Raw genomic sequence first — 24,095 nt, forward strand, 5'->3', positions numbered from 1 at the left:
AAAGGTTTCTTAAAATTATCAATGCTTAAATTAACATTATTTCCTACAACTCATCTAAGGAAGCTTTGTTGATACATTCATATTTAGTTTATTTATTTAAGAGGGAGGTTTAGAAATTCATCCAGCGAGTAAATTACCTCGTTAATTAAATAAGCTTTCAGTTGTCTTTTAAATTTAATTGAACTTTTTTCTTTATTAATATTTTCTGGGATTAATTTTAAAAACTGTTCACCAACGTATGTTGGTTTTTTTCCATAGAGCTTCAGTCTGTGCTGATTTTGCCTTATAGAGTTCTTTTTTCTAGTGTTATAATGATGTGTGGGTTCGTGAGGGACATCATTAGGAATTTTGTTCTTTGCACACAAAATGACGTCAAGAACATATTGGCCATAAACCGTCAGTATTTTTAACTGTTTGAAATGTTCTCTGGCCGAATCATCTTGATTCAATTTCAGCATTACTCTTATAGACCTCTTTTGGAGTCTTAACATACCATCCAAATTTGCTTTTTTTGTTGCTCCAAATAAACAAATACCAAAAGAAATATGAGAATGTATGTAAGCAAAATAAATATTTTTCAATGTTGTAACATTACAATAAAAAGACATTTTTGAAAGCGCGTGAATGCCAGAGTTCATTTTTGTCAAGATCTTGTTCACGTGTTCATTCCAATTAAGGTGTTTATCGATAGTCAGGCCAAGGAAATTTGTACTTGACTTTGGATCAATTATGTGGGAATCAGACACAATCATTGGTTCTATTTGACTTTTACTTTGTGGAGTTTTAAATGTAATAAAATTTGTTTTATCATGATTTAATGTTAAATTTTGATACGTTAAGTAATCTCCAAGGTTTCCAAGTTCTATGAAAGCCGCCATTTCCGTTTGTTCTATTTTAGGTGTTGAAATGAGTAAATTAGAATCATCAGCATACAGGCATAGTTCACTGATAGGCTTACATGAAAGTGATTTGTCCATGTCCTTGACATAGCACAGGAAAAGCAATGGACCAAGAATAGACCCTTGCGGAACGCCATATTTTATTGTCTTTAAATCTGATGCTGTCTTAATGATTTTATCGTTTTTTTGATGTGTGATTTCTACATATTGAGTTCTATTTGTTAGATATGAATGAAACCATTGCAATGAATTATTTGATACTCCAATAGTTTGTAATTTTTTCAAAAGTAAAGAATGCTTGACACTATCAAAAGCTTTAGATAGGTCCATGAATATGCCAATTGTATTTTCACCTTTATCAACACGGTCAATTACTGACTCTATAAATGAAACAGCAGCAGTAACAACCGATCTCCCAGACCTGAACCCATGTTGATTACTATCCATCAGATTAAATTTTTCAAGGTATGATGTAAGCTGACTATTTACTATTTTTTCATAAATTTTGGAAATGGCTGGTAACAACGAAACAGGTCGATAATTAATAATATTTTTTGTGTCATCCTTTTTATGTACTGGAATGACTTTTGCCTTCTTTAATTGATCTGGAAATATACCTGTAACGAAAGAGGAGTTAATTAAGTGAGCTATAATTTGGCTTATCTCATATTTTATACTCTTAAGAAGTGTAACAGGCACTTCATCATAGCCACTGGAATTTTTATTTTTTAATGATGATATAACTTTTTCCATTGTAGTTTATTTTTTTATTTATTTTATTTTTTGATTGTAGTTTGTCATTTAAACTTGTATCATCAAAAACTATTTCCTTCGTTTTGCCTTTCCTCAAAAAATTTTCAATGTGGTCCTCGAGTAAAAAAGGTTGGTGACCCCTGGTCTAAACAACCGTCAGGAAAAATAGTATGAACCTTTTTTTGCAGCCATTAAACTTGTAGCTTTATCACTTTTGCACTGATATGAGTGGATGTAGCCATCGATGTATATAGTCCAACTGGATCCAATGGTGGTTAACGGATCTAGCTTCAGAATTGAAGTAGTATTGGAACAGACGACATATCACACCTTTCAAGTCCCGGTTTAATAAGTTTTAAATTAATTTATCCATCACTTTTTTTAAATATCATTTAATGATCGTTGACAAACTTTTAAAGGGAAACACATAGAGTTTTGAATTGCGTAAAGACCAATGTGGCCTCTGTCATCGTCACCCGCGGGGAAATGTTCTCGTCGATATCCACGATCGTAGCAAAAGCGTAGGCCTAATCTTTCAATTTTGTGAGCGTGATCCTCACGGATATAAAAGCTTTTACTTTTAATAATTGTGCATTATTGTATTGAATACTGAGAAAATCGGCTCGAGCTTGATTTTCTGACTTTGTGCTTGATCTCTCAAGCTTGTAGTCCAGGCTCTGCTCGGCTCGAAAATCGACATTATAGGCCTATTATAAAAATCAACCGTTTCCAAAACAACCCGGTTTTGAACCGATCTGATTTGGCCTGAGGCCCTTAGTAACATTTTTAGTGCGTTCAAGATCGGGTTGCTTTGGAAATGGTTGATTTTTATAATAGGCCTATAATGTCGATTTTCGAGCCGAGCAGAGCCTGGACTACAAGCTTGAGAGATCAAGCAAAAGTCAGAAAATCAAGCTCGAGCCAATTTTCTCAGTATTCAATACAATAATGCACAATTAAAAGTAAAAGCTTTAATATCCGTGAGGATCACGCTCACGAAATTGAAAGATTAGGCCTACGCTTTTGCCGCGATCGCGGATATCGACGAGAACATTTCTGTGACGATGACGATGTCTCCGCGGCCGCAGATGTTCAATATTTTATCGCGATTGCGGAAGACGATAATGACGTTTCTTTTTTAGCGAGAGATATATCTAGGATTTAGCCGCGATTACGGATAAACGATTTGATGACAGGTCGCGGGGATATATTAGGCCGTGATATTAGATTGGGCCGTGAAAGCGGGAGACGGTGATGCTGCTATCTAATGATGTCATAGGTTTGGTTGCATTTGCAATCACGGTAAACTATGATAATGTTTCTTCCATGACTTATGACTACGGGATGTATTTACGATTTTGCCGCGATCATGGAAGACGATAATGACGCCTCTGGAGAAGCCTTGTCAAGTTTATTGCAAAATTGCAAGTTTATGCGGTAATACATGGAAAAATGTTTTTAAAGATCATTGGGAGAGGGGGGCTTGGCAAACAAACTTGCGGGGGGGGCCCGCGGGTTCTTATCGCCGCCACTGCAGATCATCATAAGTTCATAAGATTATTGTCATACATGTTTTTGAACATTGGAACAATTTTCGACAGTGAAATAGCTTGCAAAATAATACAAGTGCAGAAGGGCACGTTGCTGTAAATTAATATTAGTTTCCAGCTACTGGATTGAATTTTTATTAATTTTGGGTAGAAATGTGTGCATGATTTGGAAAGTCATCAAGCAGGAAAATTGCAATTTACTGCAGACTTTTCAGAAATGTTACTTCGATGTATTCATTCAGCTTAGTGAAAACATGATATGGATATACAAATTATACCTAAAACTTTTAAAGAACCCTTTGAATGTTATTAGACTAACTAAAAGGGTTGTGCATGTTTACTAGCGCTACTCAGCAACAAAAACCATTTAATTCATCTCTAAAAAACAATTCTCAAAGTGCACGGATCAGCAGCCTAAAAATACTATGTAACTTACCCAGATAGTTGCAAAAAAGTTCAGGGCAGAGCCGTTTGAATGCGCTTGGATTGGGACATTCATAATTTTGTTTATTTCTCTTAACCAACAGATTATTCATCTGCAAAAGAAGTTCATTGTTCTCTTATCGTGTCTAATAACATCCGAACACAGAAACCTTGCCTAAAATGGTTTCTTGACAGATAATTTGCTGTGACCAATTACAGACTCTTCTGTAATTGGTATAGACTCTTTCCTATAGGTATAGGCTTCAGACTCTTTCTGACAGCCATGGGAGAGATTTAGCATGGCACTTAAAAAAATCCCAAAAGCTGTATGAAACACTAGGATTTATTAGACCAGGTGGTCGAACAAATCAAATTTTAAATACAAATAATATTGAGGGTGAAAATCTTAGAAAAGAAGATGCTCTAGTGATCATTTGTGGTACAAACGATGTGGCTAGAAATGAAGCAGATGAATGTGTTGAGGGTATATCGACTTTCTTGGACAAATGGAAACAACAAACTGTGTGTATTGTGGATTTGCCAATGAGATATGACTTGCCAAATTGGTCATGCGTGAATAATGAATTACGAAAAACCAACCTACGACTCAAAGAACTTTGTCAAAAACACAACAATGTATTTTTTGTGGAAGCTAGCAAAGCGGAAAGACATTTGCATACACGCCAAGGTCTCCATCTCAACAACAAGGGAAAGAAATGGCTTGCGGATAGGATAGCTGAGGCGGTTGCTGCTAAGGAGTACGACCGTCCAGTGAGTAGGCCTACATACGTTGAACAACCTCCCCCACCAGGCACTGAGTCTCATTCGGGAAACGTCTCTCCACCAACGCAAGGGAACGTACCCTAGGTCTATCTAATGAATGTCTTAGTATTTATCATTGTAATGTTCAATCTATTAGAAATAAGTTAAACTTAATTGATGCCTTTTTGACAAATCTTAACTGTGATATTTTAACTATTAATGAACATTGGATGTTCAAAGAAGAATTTGCTTTTTACATTCCTTACGGGTATAACTTAGGTAGTATTTGTGGTAGAAATAATTCTCATACAAGAGGTGGTGGAAGTGCTATATATTATAAGAGGCATTGAGGCTCAAGCGTTAGATGTAACACAGTTTTACCAGGACAATATTTTTGAGGTAACTGCAATTAATTTGCCAGGAATTAATGTCATTATATCCACCTTGTACAGAACTCCAGATTCAAATATCAACCAGTTTCTTAAAATACTAGACACTTTTTTATTACACTTATTACACTTAAATACAAAATATGTTGGTTCAAGATATATTATAACTGCAGATTTTAACATTAATATATTAATCAAATCAAAAGAAAGAGATTTCTTCCAAAATGTATTACGATCCCATAACATTTACTGGATAAATGAAAATCCAACTAGGGATGATAAGTGTTTAGATAATATAATAACCAACATTGATAGAAAGAAAGTAAATTGTTCTGTAATTGAACCACACTTATCAGATCATGCAGGAGTGTTTGCAAAATTTAATGAAATGAATGTCAACAGGACAAAGTCCAATAATATCACAACTAAAACAATAAGGGATACAACTCCTAGAGCACTCTCTAACTTAAGGAATGAACTGTCACAAATTAATTGGATGCAATTAACACAGTTTAACAATGTAGATGAAGCGTTTAATCATTTTAATTTATTATTGACAAATTCTTTTAATGAAAGCTGTAGGTTTAAGGAAGTTAAAATAAACAATCATGGCAAGCCCAAGTTGAAGTGGTATACACCAGAGTTACAGAGGTTTAAGATATATGTCACAACTTTTTATGACAGGTATAGAAGTTCTATGGGTACAACAAACGAAGGAGTCCATAAACTAGATTATTTGAAATTAAAGAAAATGTATAAAAAAAGAATTAGTTATTTTAAGAAAATTGCAAATGATAGGTATATTGAAAATTCTTCAAACAAATGTAAGGCAGCATGGAGTTTGATAAAAGCTGAATCAAATTGCAGAAAAAATAACCAAGATGTAGTTTTAGACTCAAATACTTTAAATGCTTATTTTGTTAATGTAGTCAATGAATTAAATAAATGCAATGTTAGTGATATGTCTAGTAGTCGTGCAGTAGAATTAGTTAATAATTTTGTCTCAAATAGAAACTTAGGCAATGAGTTTTTCAAGTGGCGAAAAATCAATACTGTTGATGTAATAAGGTGTGTAACTAGCTTAAGTTCCTCACGAAGTGAAGATTATTATGGTTTTTCTAATAGGGTTATCAAAGAAATTATTAATGAAATAGTAGAGCCATTAACATTTCTCTTCAATAAAATGATGGATCAGGGTATATACCCTAAAACACTTAAACTTTGTAAGGTAATGCCAATTTATAAAAAAGGTGAGAAACAAAACCCATCCAGTTACCGGCCAATTTCTCTTGTACCCATACTAAGTAAGATCTTTGAAACCTGCATTAAAGCACAGCTCAATACATATTTTATCAATAATGATCTATTTTGTGATGAACAGTTTGGTTTTATGCAAGGTAGAAGTACATGCAAAGCAGTAGAAAGTATTGTCAGTAAACTTTTAATGAACTTTGAAAATAAACTTCTTTCGTCCGCATTACTAATTGATTTAACAAAAGCTTTTGACTGTATGCAACATGAGCTTCTTATTAAGAAACTGTACCTACAGCTATGGTATAAGGGACCGAGAGTTGAATTTGTTAGCTTCTTATTTAAGTGACAGAGAGCAAATGGTAATCCAGGGCAAAGACAAATCTAGCTTTAAGAAAATTGAAAATGGCGTACCCCAGGGGTCAGTGCTTGGGCCACTACTATTTATCATTGCAGTTAATGATTTCTCTTTCAATATTCCTTGTACCTCTGTTCTTTATGCAGATGATACAACACTCCTAAACAGCCATAAAGATTTAAAGGAACTTAAAAAAATTGAGAGTCAGGCTTTATAAGTTGCACAAGAATGGTTCCAATCCAATCATTTAATTGTAAATAACCAGAAAACTGAAAATATAATTTTTACTCTTAACTACTCTATTTATAAGGATATTAAATCTGTGAAGTTGCTAGGCATATATTTAGACAGCAGACTAAGTTGGGATAGTCACTTAGAGCAATTGTGTAAGAAACGGGCCAGAGTGGTTTGTCTTCTCAGAAAACTAAGACACTGTGTTACTGCAGATATGCTGATTACTGCATACTATGCTTTTTTTCATTCCCATCTACGATATGGTATAACCTTATGGGGCAACTCTTGCAGTGCACAGACTGCTCTTGGATGGCAAAAAAAGGCACTGAGAGCAATCAAGAATATACCACAAAGACAGTCTTGTAAACCAATATTCAAGGAATTACAAATAATGACTTTGCCTAATCTATATATTTACTGTTGTCTAATAGATGTTAAGGAGTCTTTGAAAAATTTTACAACTAGAAACGAAACTCATCAGTACTATACTAGGAACAACTATCAATTAGATTTAGCTTTTGTAAGATTGGAAAAAACAAAGAGCAGCCACATATGTATGAAGATACAACTATTCAATAAATTGCCAAAAAAGGCATGGATTGTACCCTTTAAACAATTTGTTTCTATTATAAAACAATGGCTTAAGGAAAATGTTTTTTATTCCATAGACGATTATCTGGCCTGTGATATTAGTTCCCTATGTTTTTAGAACATCAATGTTAATATTATTATATTTAAATATTTAATTGTTATTATATTTAAAGATTTTATTGTTATTATATTTACAGATTTTATTTTTGATCATTGACATGTAAATTGTTAATTTATTTATTTTAGAGTTAATTATGTTTAACTGTTATTTTTTAAAGAGTGATTGCTACTCACTTGGTGCATTCTTGCTGTTAGGCCTACTCTAACAGGAAATTAACTGTATGTATTATTAGAAAAAAAGAAAAGAAAAAACTTTGACGATGTCTATTGTAATACTTGTATTGCTTAATGACAAATAAAGATCTTGAATCTTGAATCTTGACTGTGGCCCACTTGCTTTAAGTTAGATTTTTGGAAATAACACTGTACTTCGACTGTAAAAAAAATTGGCACAAAGAGTTATTACCATTTAAGGAGCTGCTGTCATGACGGGTAGGTCATTTTCCTTTTAAACTAGATCTCATCATCCTTTATAAGATATGTTCTTAACAGACCAAGTGCAAGGGACCCTATTGCTCTACTCTCAGCTTCAAGAAAGGTTGATACAAAATTCCAATGGTCACCTATCTCCCAATTAAATATTATAGAGTCCATTAATAGACTAAGTAGTTCTAAGGCTGAAGACTATTATGGCTTCTCCAATTATGTAATCAAAAAGATAGGCCCTCTTCTGATATATCCACTTACCATTCTATATAATATGATGATTGAACAAGAATTTTTTCCAGAATGTCTTAAAATATCAGTTACAATACCAATCTTCAAAAAAGGGGAAAAAACTGATCCAAATAATTACAGACCGATATCTCTAATCCCAATTCTTTCTAAAATATTAGAACACTGTCTACACCAACAAATTTATTCATATTTTGAAAAAAATAACTTGTTCTGTGATAGTCAGTTTGGTTTTAGATCAAATTTGTCCGCAATCAAGGCCTTGGAAAACATAATCACGGATATTTTTTTTAACGGTTGTGATGGTAAAATTAATATGTCTGCAACATTAATTGATTTGGCTAAAGCTTTTGACTTAGTCTCTCATGAAATTCTTATTAAAAAATTGGCTTTTTACGGAGTAGTTGAAAAATCATTAAATCTGTTAAGCTCATATTTAGTGAACCGTTTCCAGCTGGTGCAGGTAAATAATTCAAGATCTAATATGTTAAAAATCAAAATTGGCATACCTCAAGGATCAGTCCTTGGGCCTCTACTTTTTATTAATGATTTGCCTTGTTTTGTTCCCTGTAAAACCACTCTTTATGCTGATGATACTACATTCCTCACAAGTGGTCAAAATCTGAACAAAGCACTTGAAGAACGGGATGGGGTGTTAAAGTTAGCTGAAGAGTGGTTTTGGGGAAATGAATTAAGGATTAACAACTCAAAAACAGAAGAAATTCATTTTAACCTTAAAATAAATTCTAATGACAATAAATCAGTAAAATTGTTTGGAATCCATATTGACCAGAAGCTGAATTGGATTGAGCATACAAACTTTTTATGTAGTAAATTGGCTAGAACTGAATTTTTATTTAACAAATTAAAGAACAATGTAAGTGAACAAATTATTCTAAATTGTTATTACGCATTTTTCCATTCTCACCTACAATATATGGTGTTCTCTTATGGGGTAACTCTGTAGGAGCCAAAACCGTTTTCAAATGGCAAAGGAAAGCAGTCAGGTGCATTAGAGGAACAATGCCCAGGGAAGATTGCAAAGCAGATTTTAAGGCCTTAAATATCCTAACCCTTCCATCTTTATACATTTTAAATTGCTTATTATACGTAAAAGAGAATATAGACCAGTATAGCATCCGATCTGACATACATGCACATTACACAAGAAATAGCCATCATCTCAACTTACCACTTACAAGACTTACACTTACACACAATAGCTACAAATATCTTAGTATACAATTTTTTAATAAATTGCCCCCTTCTGCAGTAACGATTCCAATTAAAAAAATTCAAAACAGTCCTTGATTCATGGTTAAAATTAAAATGTTTTTACTCTGTAGAGGTTTATATAAGTTTTTAAATAATTTAAGATCAAGGTTCCTGTTATTTATTCTATGACTATGTTTAATGCTTTAATGATAAGATGCCATTTGACAATGTCAATTGCTTTTGTAGAGCTGAAAGACAATAAAAAGATTTGATTTGATTTGATTAACAACAATGCATATAATCGTCGCCATTTATGTAACAGCCAATTTACAATATTTGTTTTTTAGAAATGTAGCATTACAATGTCATTTTCATTTGATTATTTGTTTCATTATTTTTAAATTCATTATTCATTATTTAATTTATTGGCACAGAAGCACGGTATGATGACCAACGTGAAGAAGGAAAGATCTAGATCAACAAACGGGTAGATCTCCCTTTGAAGTGAGAACGTGACTTCTCAAAAAACAGATATTTTTTCTCAAATATAAACATATATTTAATCTTCCTCGCTCATATGAAATCGCAGAAGTGTTTACCATAAAATATCCACTGATATGATTTTAATACTAACTAAAGGTTCTTCAAAAAGGAAATGAAACCAATTAACATAGTTATAATAACTCAGATGACGTACTGGAAACATTTTATTCATTGAATAATCAACCATATTTTGTAACATAAGCAATAGTTATTATTGTTTTACATTACTCATAAAACAAAGCTAAATATTCAAAATTTCACTCTATTGCAGTTAGATGGGTTAGCGTAAGCCTTGAAAGTAACCGTTGATTTCGACGGGTTTCGCCTAGTTCTCTCTAAAGAAGATAAATGGTGCTATAGTCCTCACCACCCTAACTTGAGCCGATTCCTTCTCCCGAGCGCCGAGTCTCCCAAACCGACCGGTCTCCCCAGCGCCGACCAGGCTATCTGGCATAATCTGACAGTTTTGACAGCCGTATTGGAATTCACAAAAGCAACGAACTGCGGTAAACGCGAGTGCCCAATTGAGCTTTGTAGACGATCAGCACTGGAATGATGTTAATTTTACATACATTGCAGACATGATACGTCTCGTACTCTAAATTAACATTTAATGAATGTTTTGTAATTCAGTTTACCAACTCTCGTACTTTTGAGATGCTCGCACTTAATCTTGAATGATTAACCTAACTGAGGATTATAGAGTGCCTCAGGTCTTGGTAAGATATTGAACTTCTTTTATACTTAGGGCCGGTTTCGGAGCTCGGGACTAACGCTATTCCTGGACTAAAATCCAGTTCAAACCAGTTTTTATTCTAGGACTAAAAAATCGGGTTTCGGAGCTCGAGGATTACGCTAGTCAACGACTAAGTCTATTCCGAGAGTTAACTAGTCCCTGACTTACTCTCGTGGTTTTCGGAGTCACAGGTTACTTAATCCTCGAATTAAATGTTATTCGATCGGGTTTCGGAGCCAAATATTTAATCCACAACTGGGCAACAAAGACTAACTCGAGGAATAAATATGGGCAATATTTAGTCCAGGCGAAGGGCAGGATTAAGGGGCGGACTAACTTAACTTTTGGTGCAATTACTCAATTTGTGAAGTTGTATCTATATAAATGCCAAATTCTTAATCGGCATAAAATTTACTTGCAATTTCATACCTCTTGATATTTTTTCATAAAATTTTATTTTTCTCTTAAGTATAAGCAAACCCATCTTTGAACAAAAACCCCGTTTATCAACAATTTATGCTTAAGACTATAATAGGCCAAACGGTCCCTGAAATTAATATTATAAGGTACTAAACGTAGAATTTAAAATAACAATATAACGATGAAAGAAAGAAAAACTTAACTGTATGAAAAAATTAATGTAGGGCCTATAAAATCTAAATCTATATATATAATACGTGAAGCCGTATTTTGTTAACGCAACTCCTCCCTTATTTGTAGACCAATTTCAACGTTTAAGGTCTCAAAATATTCGTCTCAATATGTAGTTGTGCAATAAGAATTTAGAATTTAAAAATTCTTACTCTTAAGGGCGTGAGACCCTCTCAAAGGTCGGGTTATCCCCATAAGAAATACACAGAACAAATTTAAAAACAAAAAACAGCTGTTTATAAAAAGAAACTCATTAGCTTTTTGGGAGTAAATATTAATGTTTTAGTATTCAGTAGGTTTTCCAAGTTAAACAGTTAATCAGTTTTGTTGGAAGAACGGAAAATGTCTGAGGTTCAAAGAAGAAATTTTGAAAACGGGGGGAGGAGATAATAAGGTATCTTGTGCGTACAAGGAGAGTAGAGAAAGGGAGGCCTGGTCTAACAGATACACATTCACTTGGTGAGATGAATAATATTTGCCAGTTCTGCTATGCAACTTACTTTGGAAGTAAAAAAATAGGTATACGAAGCACATAGTGTTGTCACGGTGGTAAAATAAACTTGCCTAATGTCAGATCAAATGAATGTATGCAAGAAATTTTTACTTATGACACTGACAGATTGAGATATTTCAAAACATTTAGTAGAAACCATAATAATGCCTTGAGTTGATAAGTTCAAGTAGTAAGATTATACCACATCTTGGCGGACCTTATGTTTTTATTGTAAACTTTTGTATTACTCGCTCTACTTTAATTGAGGAAAAACACAAATGGATTGTTTACTTCTAGGTGATGTTGCCAGTTCCTCGGAAAAACTTATACAAAGTTTTTTTACTGAATTTAGTGGCATTATTAGACATAGTGAAGGAATTAGTGTTCATGTATTCAACGATCGAGTAGTTACAGTAAAGTTTATTTTTATGATTCAGAAGAGGCAAATAATATACGCTGTTCAAAAAGAGAAAATGAAAATTGCTATCCAAATCTTATAGCTACAAGAGTTATCCAACCTATTTCGAAAAATGAATCCATACTTTCAAAACTTTGGGACAGGTATTAATAGAAACCCCACTGAACAACGTGAAAACGTTCTGATGCGGGGCATATACTGTGACTAACACACAACACGTTAACAAACTATCAATGGTGTTGCTGCTTTAGCCTATTCAAAGCAGATTATGGCTTTCCAGTTGATAACCCAGAGTTTGTGGGTAAAAAATTGAGCACATTAAATGGCTGATAACTCCACTTTTCAGGATTCTCTACGGAGAAAATTAGTTTGATTAGGGGGATGCCTAGGCTAGGCAACAGTTTTCTTCAATTCTCAACGCTGGAAAAACTTTGTTGCAACATGTTTGCTCGAATTGAAGCAGATCGATTATCATTCATTAGAAGTTATCAGTTAAAACTGAGAGCAGAAATAATGTAGGTGAATCTTGACGACACAAATAGAGATATTTAAAATTAGTTTCTAACATGTGTTTAAACAACTCTAAGCTGTAACAAACTAGAATTCCTCAAATTTAAGCATAACGTTTTCCTCGGCGTCGTGGTTTCATACTATGCGGCTCATTGAGCCGCACGGGTTCTCTAGTACGTATTTAATACGCTTGGTACATAATGTTACATAGGGCTACATGCATTTAAATGGTCCATTTAACGAGTTTTTGGGGACGTCGGTTTTACCGAAAAACCCGTTACAGTATCCAGACTGGCCTCGGTCCAGAGGAGTCCGGATAGTCTACTGTAATACAATATTTTACTAAAGAATACTTTTAACCAAAACTAACAGTATGCATAACAAAACAAGACTTATGTATTAGTATTATTTTCAATTGAAACTCATACCTAGTATAATAATTTGGAATTTGGTTAAAAAAAAAAAATATTTCAGCCGTGAGCTAACTCGGACAACCTGGATTCTCAGATAACCGGAGCTCAGATGATTGGAAGTTAACTGAAGTTGCTTGGACACCTATACTACTTATTCTCTACTACACATTGTACTTCCAGAATCCAGAGGAATTGTTAAAATACAAAACAATCAGAGAACACAAATACATTCTAAGCAGATAAATTATAACTAGGCCTACTCTTAAATTGTTGTAATAATGATAATTTTTTACGGTTGATTTTCATACAAAGAATAATAAAATATTTCCCTTTATTTTTTATCATCCTACAGTATTCATTTTAAAATAATTGTAAGATCTTAAATAGACAATTATTGGGGTTTGCATTAGGATTACAAAAGTCACAACAAATCTCTAATATCTCAAATGCCTACAGTTTTTAGATTCTCATAAAAAATAACTTGGACAAAGTAAAGGCATATACTAATACATTTGACACCTTATTCTTCAATCGGGAAGGTTTTTTTTTTGTTATCAAACTTAACGGCAATAAATAAACCTTCAGTTTTTTTTTTTTATTTTTTTATGATGGTTCCCATAACAGGGTTTTTATTTCGACATTCGTTTTTGAACACGATCTCTTCTTTTAGTTACCTTCTTCAGTGAAACTCAAGGAATCATTATCCCAACTGATAAGTGATTAGAACCAGACTAGACAGTAGACGCTAGTGTCGCTATGAGCGCTGTCCGTGAACAACTTTGGCAGGTATCGTCTCAAATTCGTCTGTCCGCTGCTACTACCAATACTCAAAAACTAAAATTCCCCGTGATTTCTACCTTAGTCCTAGAATAAGTAGTCCAGAAGTTGACGAATAAAGTTAGTCTCCGAATAGACTAGTCCGCGGACTAGGGAGTTAGTTCGCGAGCTCTGAAACCCGATTTTTTATTTGATGACTAACTTTATTCACTGATTAAGTAACTCCAGGATTACGTATTCCCGAGCTCGGAAACCCGCCCTTAGTGTTTCTCTGTGTCCTAAAAAAAAAAAAAAAAACATCTAAGTCCTAAGTTCCACTTATCATCCTTATAGCCTTGTCGATTGTCTATATCACTAAAATGAGTCCGATCTATTTGTGACTAGTAACTGACGTAGATACATGGTAGATACTGATAGCTCAATCTCATGATCTTTGTCTATGGACAGGGCCGGTTCTAGGAATTTTTCAGAGTTAAGCGAACACCCGAAGCGCCACTTAGGAATCCCCCCCCCCCCCCACAAACCAATAACATAACATAACCGTATTTGTGAATTTTTTCCCAATAATTTTGGGAAACACAAGTTTAGGTTAGAAGAATACTTGCAATAAAAAACTGTTCATTATTCGCAGAAATTTAACATTTTTACACTTTTACTCATCATATAAACTTTAGCAAAACCAAGGCCACACTAAAAAAAAACAGGCCGTAATCCGTAATGATCGTCAAGCATGACGTCACGATAGAAGACGGCAGTGACGTAATGTTTACCGTTTGTGATCAGCTGCTTGTTTTAATCTTTCCTTGGAAAATAAATAAATAAATACCTACGTCATTGCCGTCTTCAATCGTGACTTCTTTGGGCTGACTGGACTCGCCATCAGATGATTTAAACAGAAATCTACTCATTAATTTGGCTTGTTTTTTATCAGCCTCTTCCAAATTCGCCTTACCCTTTTTATAATAAGTGCCAGACGTTTTCTTTTTTTCTGCCATTGTTTTCTTAGTATCGGCTCGCTAGATGTTTTACTCATTTATTCAGTTTATACTTTCTTCTTATTTAATGCGCTAATTATAAATTAAACTTAAAACACTCGTAATCATTCACTTATCAACAATCTTGAATCATCAAAACAACGCCATTACGATACCGATACACGCTAATACGCTAATACACTAAAAGAGAGCAATACAACGTAGTGCTCTGCTCTAGGATAAGAATCAGAAGGGAGGGGAGTTTCTTGTTGTGACAATTGGCGCTGCGCGCTTGCTTATCTCATCTCGAGCATGAGTGAATCGTGAAATGAAACCCACAGGCGCCGCGCCGTATGCTGCCGAGTGTCAGCTCACTACAAAGTCGAAACTGAAAATTTCATTGAGTCCTTGAGTTGTAGTGCTGTACAAATATACACATTTTTTAAGTGCTGTTGGTACAAACAGAATAAATGCCTTTATTGTGGTATACTTGAACTCTGAGCAAAAATAAACAAAATTACGTTGTTCACGTAAAAAAAAAATTGTTCCGTTGGCGCGACGGCGCCACTTTTTCGTGGCGCCATATGCGGCCGCGTAGTTCGTGTATGGGTTAAACCGGCCCTGTCTATGGAGAGTATCTTGTGGTTTCAGAGAGGACTTTGAAGCTGTCAATGGGATGAGCAACAAATACTGGGGTTGGGGTTTGGAAGATGATGAGTTCTATGTGAGACTGAAGGAAGCAGCCATAAATGTATCTCGTCCAGTAAATATCACCACTGGTATTGAAAACACCTTCAGGTTAGTGTTAAACTTACTGACTTTAAAATTATAACTTTAACATCTCAACTTAGTTTTATCTCAAGTAAGAATATCACTATGAGCCAAAAATAATTTTAGGTTAAAAATCAACAAGCAGGTCATCAGACTGTAGGCTACAATCATAAGTACTTCATAAGTATGTAAGTACAGGTCAGATAAAATGTCAAACAACCAACTCCTGGCCTATATATCTCTTAGTAAATCTCCTGGCTTTTCTACATTTTAAAAACTAAATTGTCTCCTTAGATCTTTTACCCTTTAGAAAAAGAAAAATTCGGATTTTTCTGTTTTTGACACCTGCAACAACAGGGTGTTTAAACGTCTGATAATGAGTCTCAGGCGCAACCTACATTGGAAGCGGAATTTTACGGTCTGGGGGGGTCTGACCGAGTCTGCCGGAAACAAACACATGTAGCGCTGTCTCCCCTCATACACTTGCACTGATTGTAGTGTCGGGAAGAAGGAACGGGTCTGAGCTTGTCGGAAACAAATCAAAATAGTTTGTTTTTTCACCCGGTCAGACCAGACCCAGAGACCCAGTCGCTTCAAATTTCAAAACTTTGACCGAGTTTGGTGCATAGTTGAGGTTATTTATTTTGTCTGTTTGTGAGATTGTGCTAAAATGGTTGGCAAAGGAAAGTTTATGGAATTAGTGCGTGAGAAAGTGGCTTTGTGAAACCAGAAAGACAAATACTACCACAACCTAAATTGCTGTCCAATAACATTAAATCAAAAAGTTCCTCATCCATTTTTCAAACCGAAAACAATAACAAAAAACTAAACAACATTTACAAAAACTAGGTTAAAGTTGCCTAAAAATGCAAAATTACAAACAAACATAATCAACAATAGTATATTTCATTGCTAGAGCCTAAAGTGACTCTTTTTGACCTGAGGTCCGGAAAATGAGCGAGGGTAAAAAAGATACTCTTTGCCCGTGTGGTGAACTATATTTTTCGTCATATTGCATGATTAGTTAACAAACTAAGCCAGAAAACGAAATAATTGTTATGTAAAGATAACCACTCAAAACTACTTCCAGCTTGATTTCAATTCTGCTAATGCAAATAAGGAGCTGTTTAGTAAGTGATTCAATCATTTCATCTATTACGATTGTGTTACAATACATTATACCCTCGATATGTCAAGCGATCGACAACACTAGGCTAAAACCTTACCTAATAAATCAATCGATAAATAATTACGAATACAACAGCAGATTTATTTATTCCCTAGATAGTAAAAATGCTACTTTAGACCCACAACGCATGCATTAAATACCCCCGCTGCAGCAAACCTGCAGACTAAGCTAATTCCAACTTGTCTGATTACATTTTTACTAAAATATTTCCATAAATAACACATATTTATTCCCTTATTTAAATTAAATTAGATTTAACGAGTGCTTAGGTTTGCTGCTATGGGGAAGGTAAATAAAAAGTGTTTTTTGACCATACGTCAATAGTATAGAATGAAATAAATAAATTTGCTACATTTTATCAATATATATCCATAAACAAGTAAACTACAACAATTTTCATTTTCTCCATAAGAATAACATGGGAATTTTAAATTACACTATCTTTAAATTTTCTCCGTGACCGTTAGACATACAACAGCGCTTCAATATACTAAATTATTTATTTTTTTAAGCTCTACAAAACGGTTTAGAAAGAAATTGCAAAATTTTTTGTTTTTAGGGTCAAGAATGGGAAAAACCCATTTTTACCCCATAAAAACCCCATAAACCCCCGTTCCCATGGTCCGATTAAGCTGGATCGCGAACTCGTTCGAATAAACGTAGGTTTACATGTATGTACCAAATTTCATAAAAATCGGATCATTTTTGCTCGAGTTATCGCGCTAACGGACACATAATACCAAATTTTAAGGGGGGTAAAAACGTACAACGAATAAATGAACACCAGAACTTACCCGATGTTTAACCACAATAGCCTACTCCTAGGTCTATGTGTTGGCCATAGCTTGGGCTACGGGCCAAAGAACGTAGGCCTATTTTTATTCACAGTGAAGTACACAAACACATCCACAACCACATATTTATTCATAATAGCACTTAGTTTCACATAATAAAGTTAAACCGGTCGATTTTACAGGTATTTAATGCCGACGACGACATAACCCCAAACTGGTGTTTATTTGTTGACAGACGACAGACGAGAACTAGACCAGCTCAAGAGCTCAACAAGTGAATTTGCGATCAGCTGTTGTCTAGTAGTACTTGAGTTCGCCGCTTGAGCGCGTAAGCCTCAAGCGGGCTGGAACGAAGGATTTTACTCCAGGACAGGTTTATTCGTTCGTACGCCGTCTTCAAAGTAACTTCGTCGTTACATCTACGCTTGCACGACAATCGACAATTCGTTTACTGAAGGTTAGATATACTAGTTAGGCCTTTTTTACGTTTTATTTTATTTTCGTTTCCCACGCGCATTTTCGTTTTACGACTATTTTCGTTCCAAAATTCGATTTTAAATAACTAAATTTTAATAACTTATTTTCCGCCGACTTGAGTCTTGACCCGCCAGTAACTAGCGGTGATTTTCGTTTGGTTATAAATCATAAATCTTTATTGGTCATTAAATAACATATGTTACAATAGACCTCGTTAACAAAAAAAAGGGCCATAGATTCTAGATAGTATAACATGGTCTATAACATGGAATCTTCACTAAACTTAAATATAACAAAGACAACAAGAAAATAAAGCTAAAATCATTTGAAAAACACAGAACTATATATATGAAACAAAAGTGAGGTACCTACTTAAACAAGTGTTTGAAAGACTAGGTAACAGTTGACTAGGGACTAAGTAAGAACTAGATAACAATTTTACCATTACAATTGTATTCTGCAAAAAATTCATCTAAACTGTAAAAAGGGTGGTCAGCAAGCCAAACCATCAGTTTAGATTTAAATCAATTAGTTTCAAAATTGTGATTTCTACGAATGATTATTACATACTTTTATCCTAATTAATTCACCGTTTTAACACCCCGAGACTTGTCGTCTGAGTTCTAAACCCCGTCTGTGGCGGGCGAGAGAACCTAGTCTTGGGAGTAGGCTGGTTTGAACAATCAGCCACGAATATTAATATTAACATCGTTTTCAATCATATCACGATAAATTCTCCGTCCAATTATATGAATTAGGCCCAGACGACTCTGTAGGAATTGTTTTTACCTTTTATTCGATATTATATTATTTACCAACGTCCATAGCCAGATAGTTTACAGTTTAATGTGAGTATTTATATCACATTGGCTTAAGATTGAATACTCGTCGGCCCTACAGAGTCATTCTAAAAGTTAGGCAAAATTTAACAAAACACGTTCACGAAGGTGAGGATGACATAGCTCCCACTGAGCGTCTGCAGGATTTCCTGAGTGCTTCTAGAGCTCTGAGCCTTCAATTAAATTTTAATATATTGATCAGTCAAAGCCGTGACAACTTCGTATCGACCCCTGGATTTTTCTCGGCTCCTTCTGAGCACTCCGGGGAAGAAATTTGAGTGTGGCCGGTTCTAGGGGTAGGCCTAGCCTGACTTAGGTGAATACTAGTTTATTCCTCCCCTAGAATTTTGCGTCACAATATATATATATATATATATGAATTTGAACGGATGGTCTTTTTGGCCTCTAGGGACCTCAAAATGAAAAATGAAATCGGTCCCGGGTCCAGGTCTTACCATGAGTACTACGGTAATAGCTTATTCCCTAAATGGGAAATTTGCTAAAACTACTGTTTTTGCTGCAGTATGACAAAAAAAGTTTAATAACAACAAAAATGCTTGGCTATCAACTCTGCTTGCTGTGTGCTTGTGACTATGGAGTGTGTGAGTAAATACCGTAGACTGACTGCAGTGTAGGAGCGTCCACCCGGCTTCTGGTCTGAAGAGTCGGGTCTGGTCTGGTCAGGTTGGTTGATCAGTATAAACTCCGCTTCCAATATAGGTCACGCCTCAGGGTATTGAATTGACAAATTAACCAGTTATTGAGTAGTTTTGTATGTTTCCAGACACATGCATGACCGTGTGGTTCGTAAGCGTGACATGACCAAATGTTTCAATCAGCGTGAGGTGACCCGACGGCGAGACAGACAGACAGGGCTGCGTGACGTATCCTACAGGTATGCACAACTTCCATATATTTTAGGATCCATAAGTTGTTCCTTACTTTTAGTTCTGCCTCTTTTATTTTTCATTTAACAGTAAGAACTATGAAATTTGTTTTTTATTGCTATTTTTGTAGAACAAACTAGAGGTGTGCAATCCTCTAGATAAGATTTTGTTGTCTAGCCAAACTTATAGGAAAAAACTTCAGCTAACCATTTTTCAAATCAATTTTTTGCGTATAATGAATGTGTCGTAAAGACACACTCTAGGTTTAATTTTTCTCACTTTTTTAAGGTAATTGGTAACACCACAATTAACTCCTGCACGATTGCTGAAAAGACCTTGAAAATCTCTTGTGATCAAGTGAAATTGTCATCATCCCTTGACAAGATTGCTGCAACATCATGATTACGATTGTGGTGACATCATAGATTTTCAGTTGCGCAAACTTTTTGTTTTCCGTTTTTATAATGAGTGAAGTAACTAGACAGGGTAGGGGAAGACCTGCAAGACGTGGAAGAGTATCGAGGAATTCAACTGACACAAGAAATGCTGAAAGAGAACATCATAAGGCCTAACTATGAAAGAAATCCACAAGCTGGTTTACAACCTGCCTTCAGAAGAACGCTGGAAAATGAGTTGAGTGTTGTTTCTGACAATCTACGTCCTCTTAACAGCACTTGCATGTATTGTGGCGTATTTAACTTTGCAGACGACAAATGACAAATGACAAATGACAAATCTTTATTGCACATAACATCTGTTAAAGTTATTACAAATGTAATACACAGACAGGTACATTGTCAAGGTTTCTAATAAATAAGGAAATCTAAATAGGTATATAAAAAACCTAGGATTTAGCCAGTAAGTTACCCCTACAAAGCTACAGCATGGTGGAACTGTTTATGTTAGGAGAGGTTGATGAGAGATTGGGTGTCTGTTACCAGGAGTCGTTGAAAAATTCCTCAAGAGTGTAATATGCTTTTTCTACTAAAACTGTTTTGATTTTGTCTGTAAATTTTGCTAAGTTTAATTGCTTTAAGGAGTTTGGAATTTTATTGTAAATTTTTAACCCCATATAGAGAGGACTTGTTTCATATTTTTTTAAATTATGAGTGGGGTATTGAAAAATGTCTTGTCTTCGGGTATTATATGAGTGGTTACTAAGATAATTTTGAAACATACCAGGATTTCCATGAACCATTTTTAAAATTTCAAAAACGTATATTGAAGTTAGAGTTAAAATTTTAAAATTTCGAAACAATTGTCTACATGATGTTTTTTTGGGGCAATTTGCAAGAGTTCTGATTATTGACTTTTGTTTTTTAAAAACTTTGTGGATGTCTGTGGCTGTCCCCCATAATGTAATACCATAGCTTAAAATAGAGTACACATAAGCATAATAAACATTTTTACATACTTCCAAGGAGGTAACCTGAATTAAAACACTTAAAGCATATCTTGTTGGACTGAGTTTTTTGTTTAGAAAATTAATATGTTCTGTCCATTGTAGTTTACTATCCAAATATATCCCTAAAAACTTTACTACATTTGTGGGCGAGGCAGTAGTTTCTGTTCCAGTGGTTGAATTTCTCAATTTGAAAATTAAAACACTAGTTTTATCTTCATTCAAAAGTAAGCCATTTTTTAAAAACCAATTTGCTATTTCTCCAATTGTTTCTTTGACATCATCATGTAACATTTTAACAGTACTTCGTTTGATGAGAGCTGTTGTATCATCTGCATAAAGGGTAAAGTTACAGATTTGACTTGAAAAATGAAAAGGTAAATCATTAATATATGTGAGGAATAAGAGAGGACCTAGGATTGAACCTTGCGGAACTCCATAGTTATTATTTGCTCAAGAAGAGTATTTGTTCCCAGAGGCGGTTTTAATTACTGTTCTTTGTTTTCTATCGCTTAAGTAAGACTTCAAAAGTTCAATTATTTGTCCATGAAAACCAATTGCTGTAAGTTTTTTGATAAGAATTTTGTGATTAACACAATCAAAAGCCTTGGATAAGTCGCAGAACACACCAGCTGTGCACTGCGACTCATCCAAGGCCTTCAAAGCGCAATTTACAAAGTTGTTTAAAGCTGATTGGGTATTTAGATTTTTACGGAAACCAAATTGTTCCTTGCAAAACTTGTAGTTATTTTCCAAAAAGCTAGATAATCTAGTGTGAAGAATTTTTTCATAAACCTTTGAAACATTACTTAATAAAGAGAACGGTCTGTAGTTCTGTACTTCATTTAAACAACCTTTTTTGTGAATGGGTACTATTTCTGAGAGTTTTAGTAGTTGGGGAAAAACACCTTCTGCAAAAGATTGATTAATTAGTGTAGCCAAGATGTTTGATATTTAATTTGCTGACCATTTCAATAATTTAATGGGTATACCGTCCCAGCCACAGGCATTACTGTTCTTTAAACTTAGAATAGTTTTTTTTACTTCAATTTCATTTGTTTGACGAAGATTACCTAATTTTGTCACCTGAACTGTAGGATTGTTAGCATACGGATTGATATTAGCACTGTGTGGCATGTTTGGCAGCTTAAGTATATTGACAATGTTGGAGTACTGATAATTAAACAGTTCCGCCACGACTACAGCATCATCAATAATTTCATTGTTGACCTTAAGTTTAATGTGAGGCTTAACAATTTCACTTTTAACACCTACACCTAATTCTTCCTTTACAACATTCCACATGGCTTTGGACTTATTTTTTGCTTGCATTATATACCTATCATTTGCAGATTTCTTAGCTTTTTTAACAATCTTTTGAAATATCTTTTTGTAATTTTTTACATAGCTTAGAAAATTAGGATCATTACTAAATTTTGCTTCATAATGTAATTTTCTTTTGTTTATTGATGACACTGTTATCCCTAAAGTAACCCAAGTTTTTGATTTAGGCCTACTTTTATTTTTTGCTTTAAAAGGTTTAACTGGAAAGATTTCATCCATACTTAATTTAATCTTAGCCAACAAATTTTTGTAATTGTTATCCACTGAACTATCTAAAGATAAAGACATCAAATTACATCTCAAGCTATTAATAAATGGGGCGATGGATCCTTCAGGAAAACGTCTTCGATAGGATCTTACAGAGTTTGTTGATTTAAATTTAAATTTACTACTAATAGGTAACTGAAGGAATAGAGCATTGTGGTCAGACATAGATAAATCAAGATTCTCAAAAGGAGCTTTACCATAATTTATAGAAGTTAGAAAGTTATCAATGCAGGTTTTTGTTGTTTTTGTTATTCTTGTTGGCTCTTTGATGTTTATCAAGAAACCATGACTACTAATTATATTTTTAAATTCTTCTACTAAATTACTATTCTTTTCTAAAAGGTTAATATTAAAATCAGCTGCTATAACAATTTGTTTCTTTTTTGCCTCAACTTTCAAAACAGTTAGGAAGCTTTGAAATTTTTTAAGAAACAAATTACTAATGCAATTTCCTGGTATTCTATAGACTGATACAATTAACAAATTAAGATATTCAATTTCTACAAATGACCCTTCAAAGATAAACTCCTCATTGAAAGTTTTACTTAGATCTTGTCGTGAAATGGTAGAAAGGGAATCATGGACTAGTATACAAGATCCACCTCTAGAGTAATTCCTGAAAAATCCATCCCTCAAACTGAAATTGTGTATTCTATTTAACAACAGTTTATTTGATTCTTTTATATTATGTTCATTAAAGCAAATTATTTTAACATTTTTTGTGCTTTCTAATAAAATATTTATCTCTTCAAATTTTTGCTTAATTCCTTGAATGTTGTAGTGCATTATACAATTACTTAGATTTTTTGACAACACAATTTCATTCAAGTCCCCATTAATGTTAAGTGAACAGACAGATTTTTTGAGTTGTCACTGGGGCTAGGATAATTACTGTTGATTGTTGAATCAGCACTGTCTATGGATTCTGTGGAGGTCTCGACATGTGATGTTTTGCTCTGAGGATCAGTCTGTGGAAGTGGTGAATCAGTGGTTCGGGGTTGTTCGTGAGCTGTCATCAGGTTGATAGTGTTCTTCAGCCGGACAATAAAGGTTTGATGTGAAATGCCTCTTCTTAGTCTTCTGTTTGTTTCTTCATTGTGTGTTATAACCTGTATTTTTGCTCCTGTAAATTGTTGGAATTGAACTAGTTTTGTCACAAAGTGTTGGATTTGAATTCTGTCCCGGACGCATCCCATTGGCGAGCAAATAAGATACTTTTAACTTTTTTCTTTCAAAGTCTGTGGTCATATCTTCAAAAGCAGTGTTGTAGTCATCTATTTCTGGTTTATTGTAATATTTTTGTTTTGTAACCAGTCCGTAGACAAAAGTACCGTCCGTCTCTTGGCAGGTTAGGTGAGTTGTGATGAGGTCAGCGGTGGTAGGCTTTCCA

At 34.3% G+C, this 24,095-nt stretch overlaps 1 protein-coding gene across 3 annotated transcripts in view; it reads left to right on the forward strand.

Moving 5' to 3' along the window:
* The window catches only part of LOC129005017 (beta-1,4-galactosyltransferase 7-like), a 64,936-nt gene that overhangs the window by 12,473 nt on the left and 28,368 nt on the right, over window positions 1-24,095 (forward strand). For all 3 annotated transcript variants that reach the window (XR_008491795.1, XM_054433801.1, XM_054433906.1), the window contains exons 4-5: window positions 15,387-15,533; window positions 19,590-19,700. Coding sequence is in view for 2 of the 3 variants with exons in the window: in XM_054433801.1 (XP_054289776.1) it covers window positions 15,387-15,533; window positions 19,590-19,700 (258 nt within the window). In the remaining variant the exon portion in view is untranslated. The remainder of the gene's footprint in view (window positions 1-15,386; window positions 15,534-19,589; window positions 19,701-24,095) is intronic.

This window comes from Macrosteles quadrilineatus, unplaced genomic scaffold, assembly GCF_028750875.1.
Source record: "Macrosteles quadrilineatus isolate MER2022 unplaced genomic scaffold, UCM_ALF_1.0 Scaffold_1__1_contigs__length_201487025, whole genome shotgun sequence".
Lineage (NCBI taxonomy): Eukaryota > Metazoa > Arthropoda > Insecta > Hemiptera > Cicadellidae > Macrosteles > Macrosteles quadrilineatus.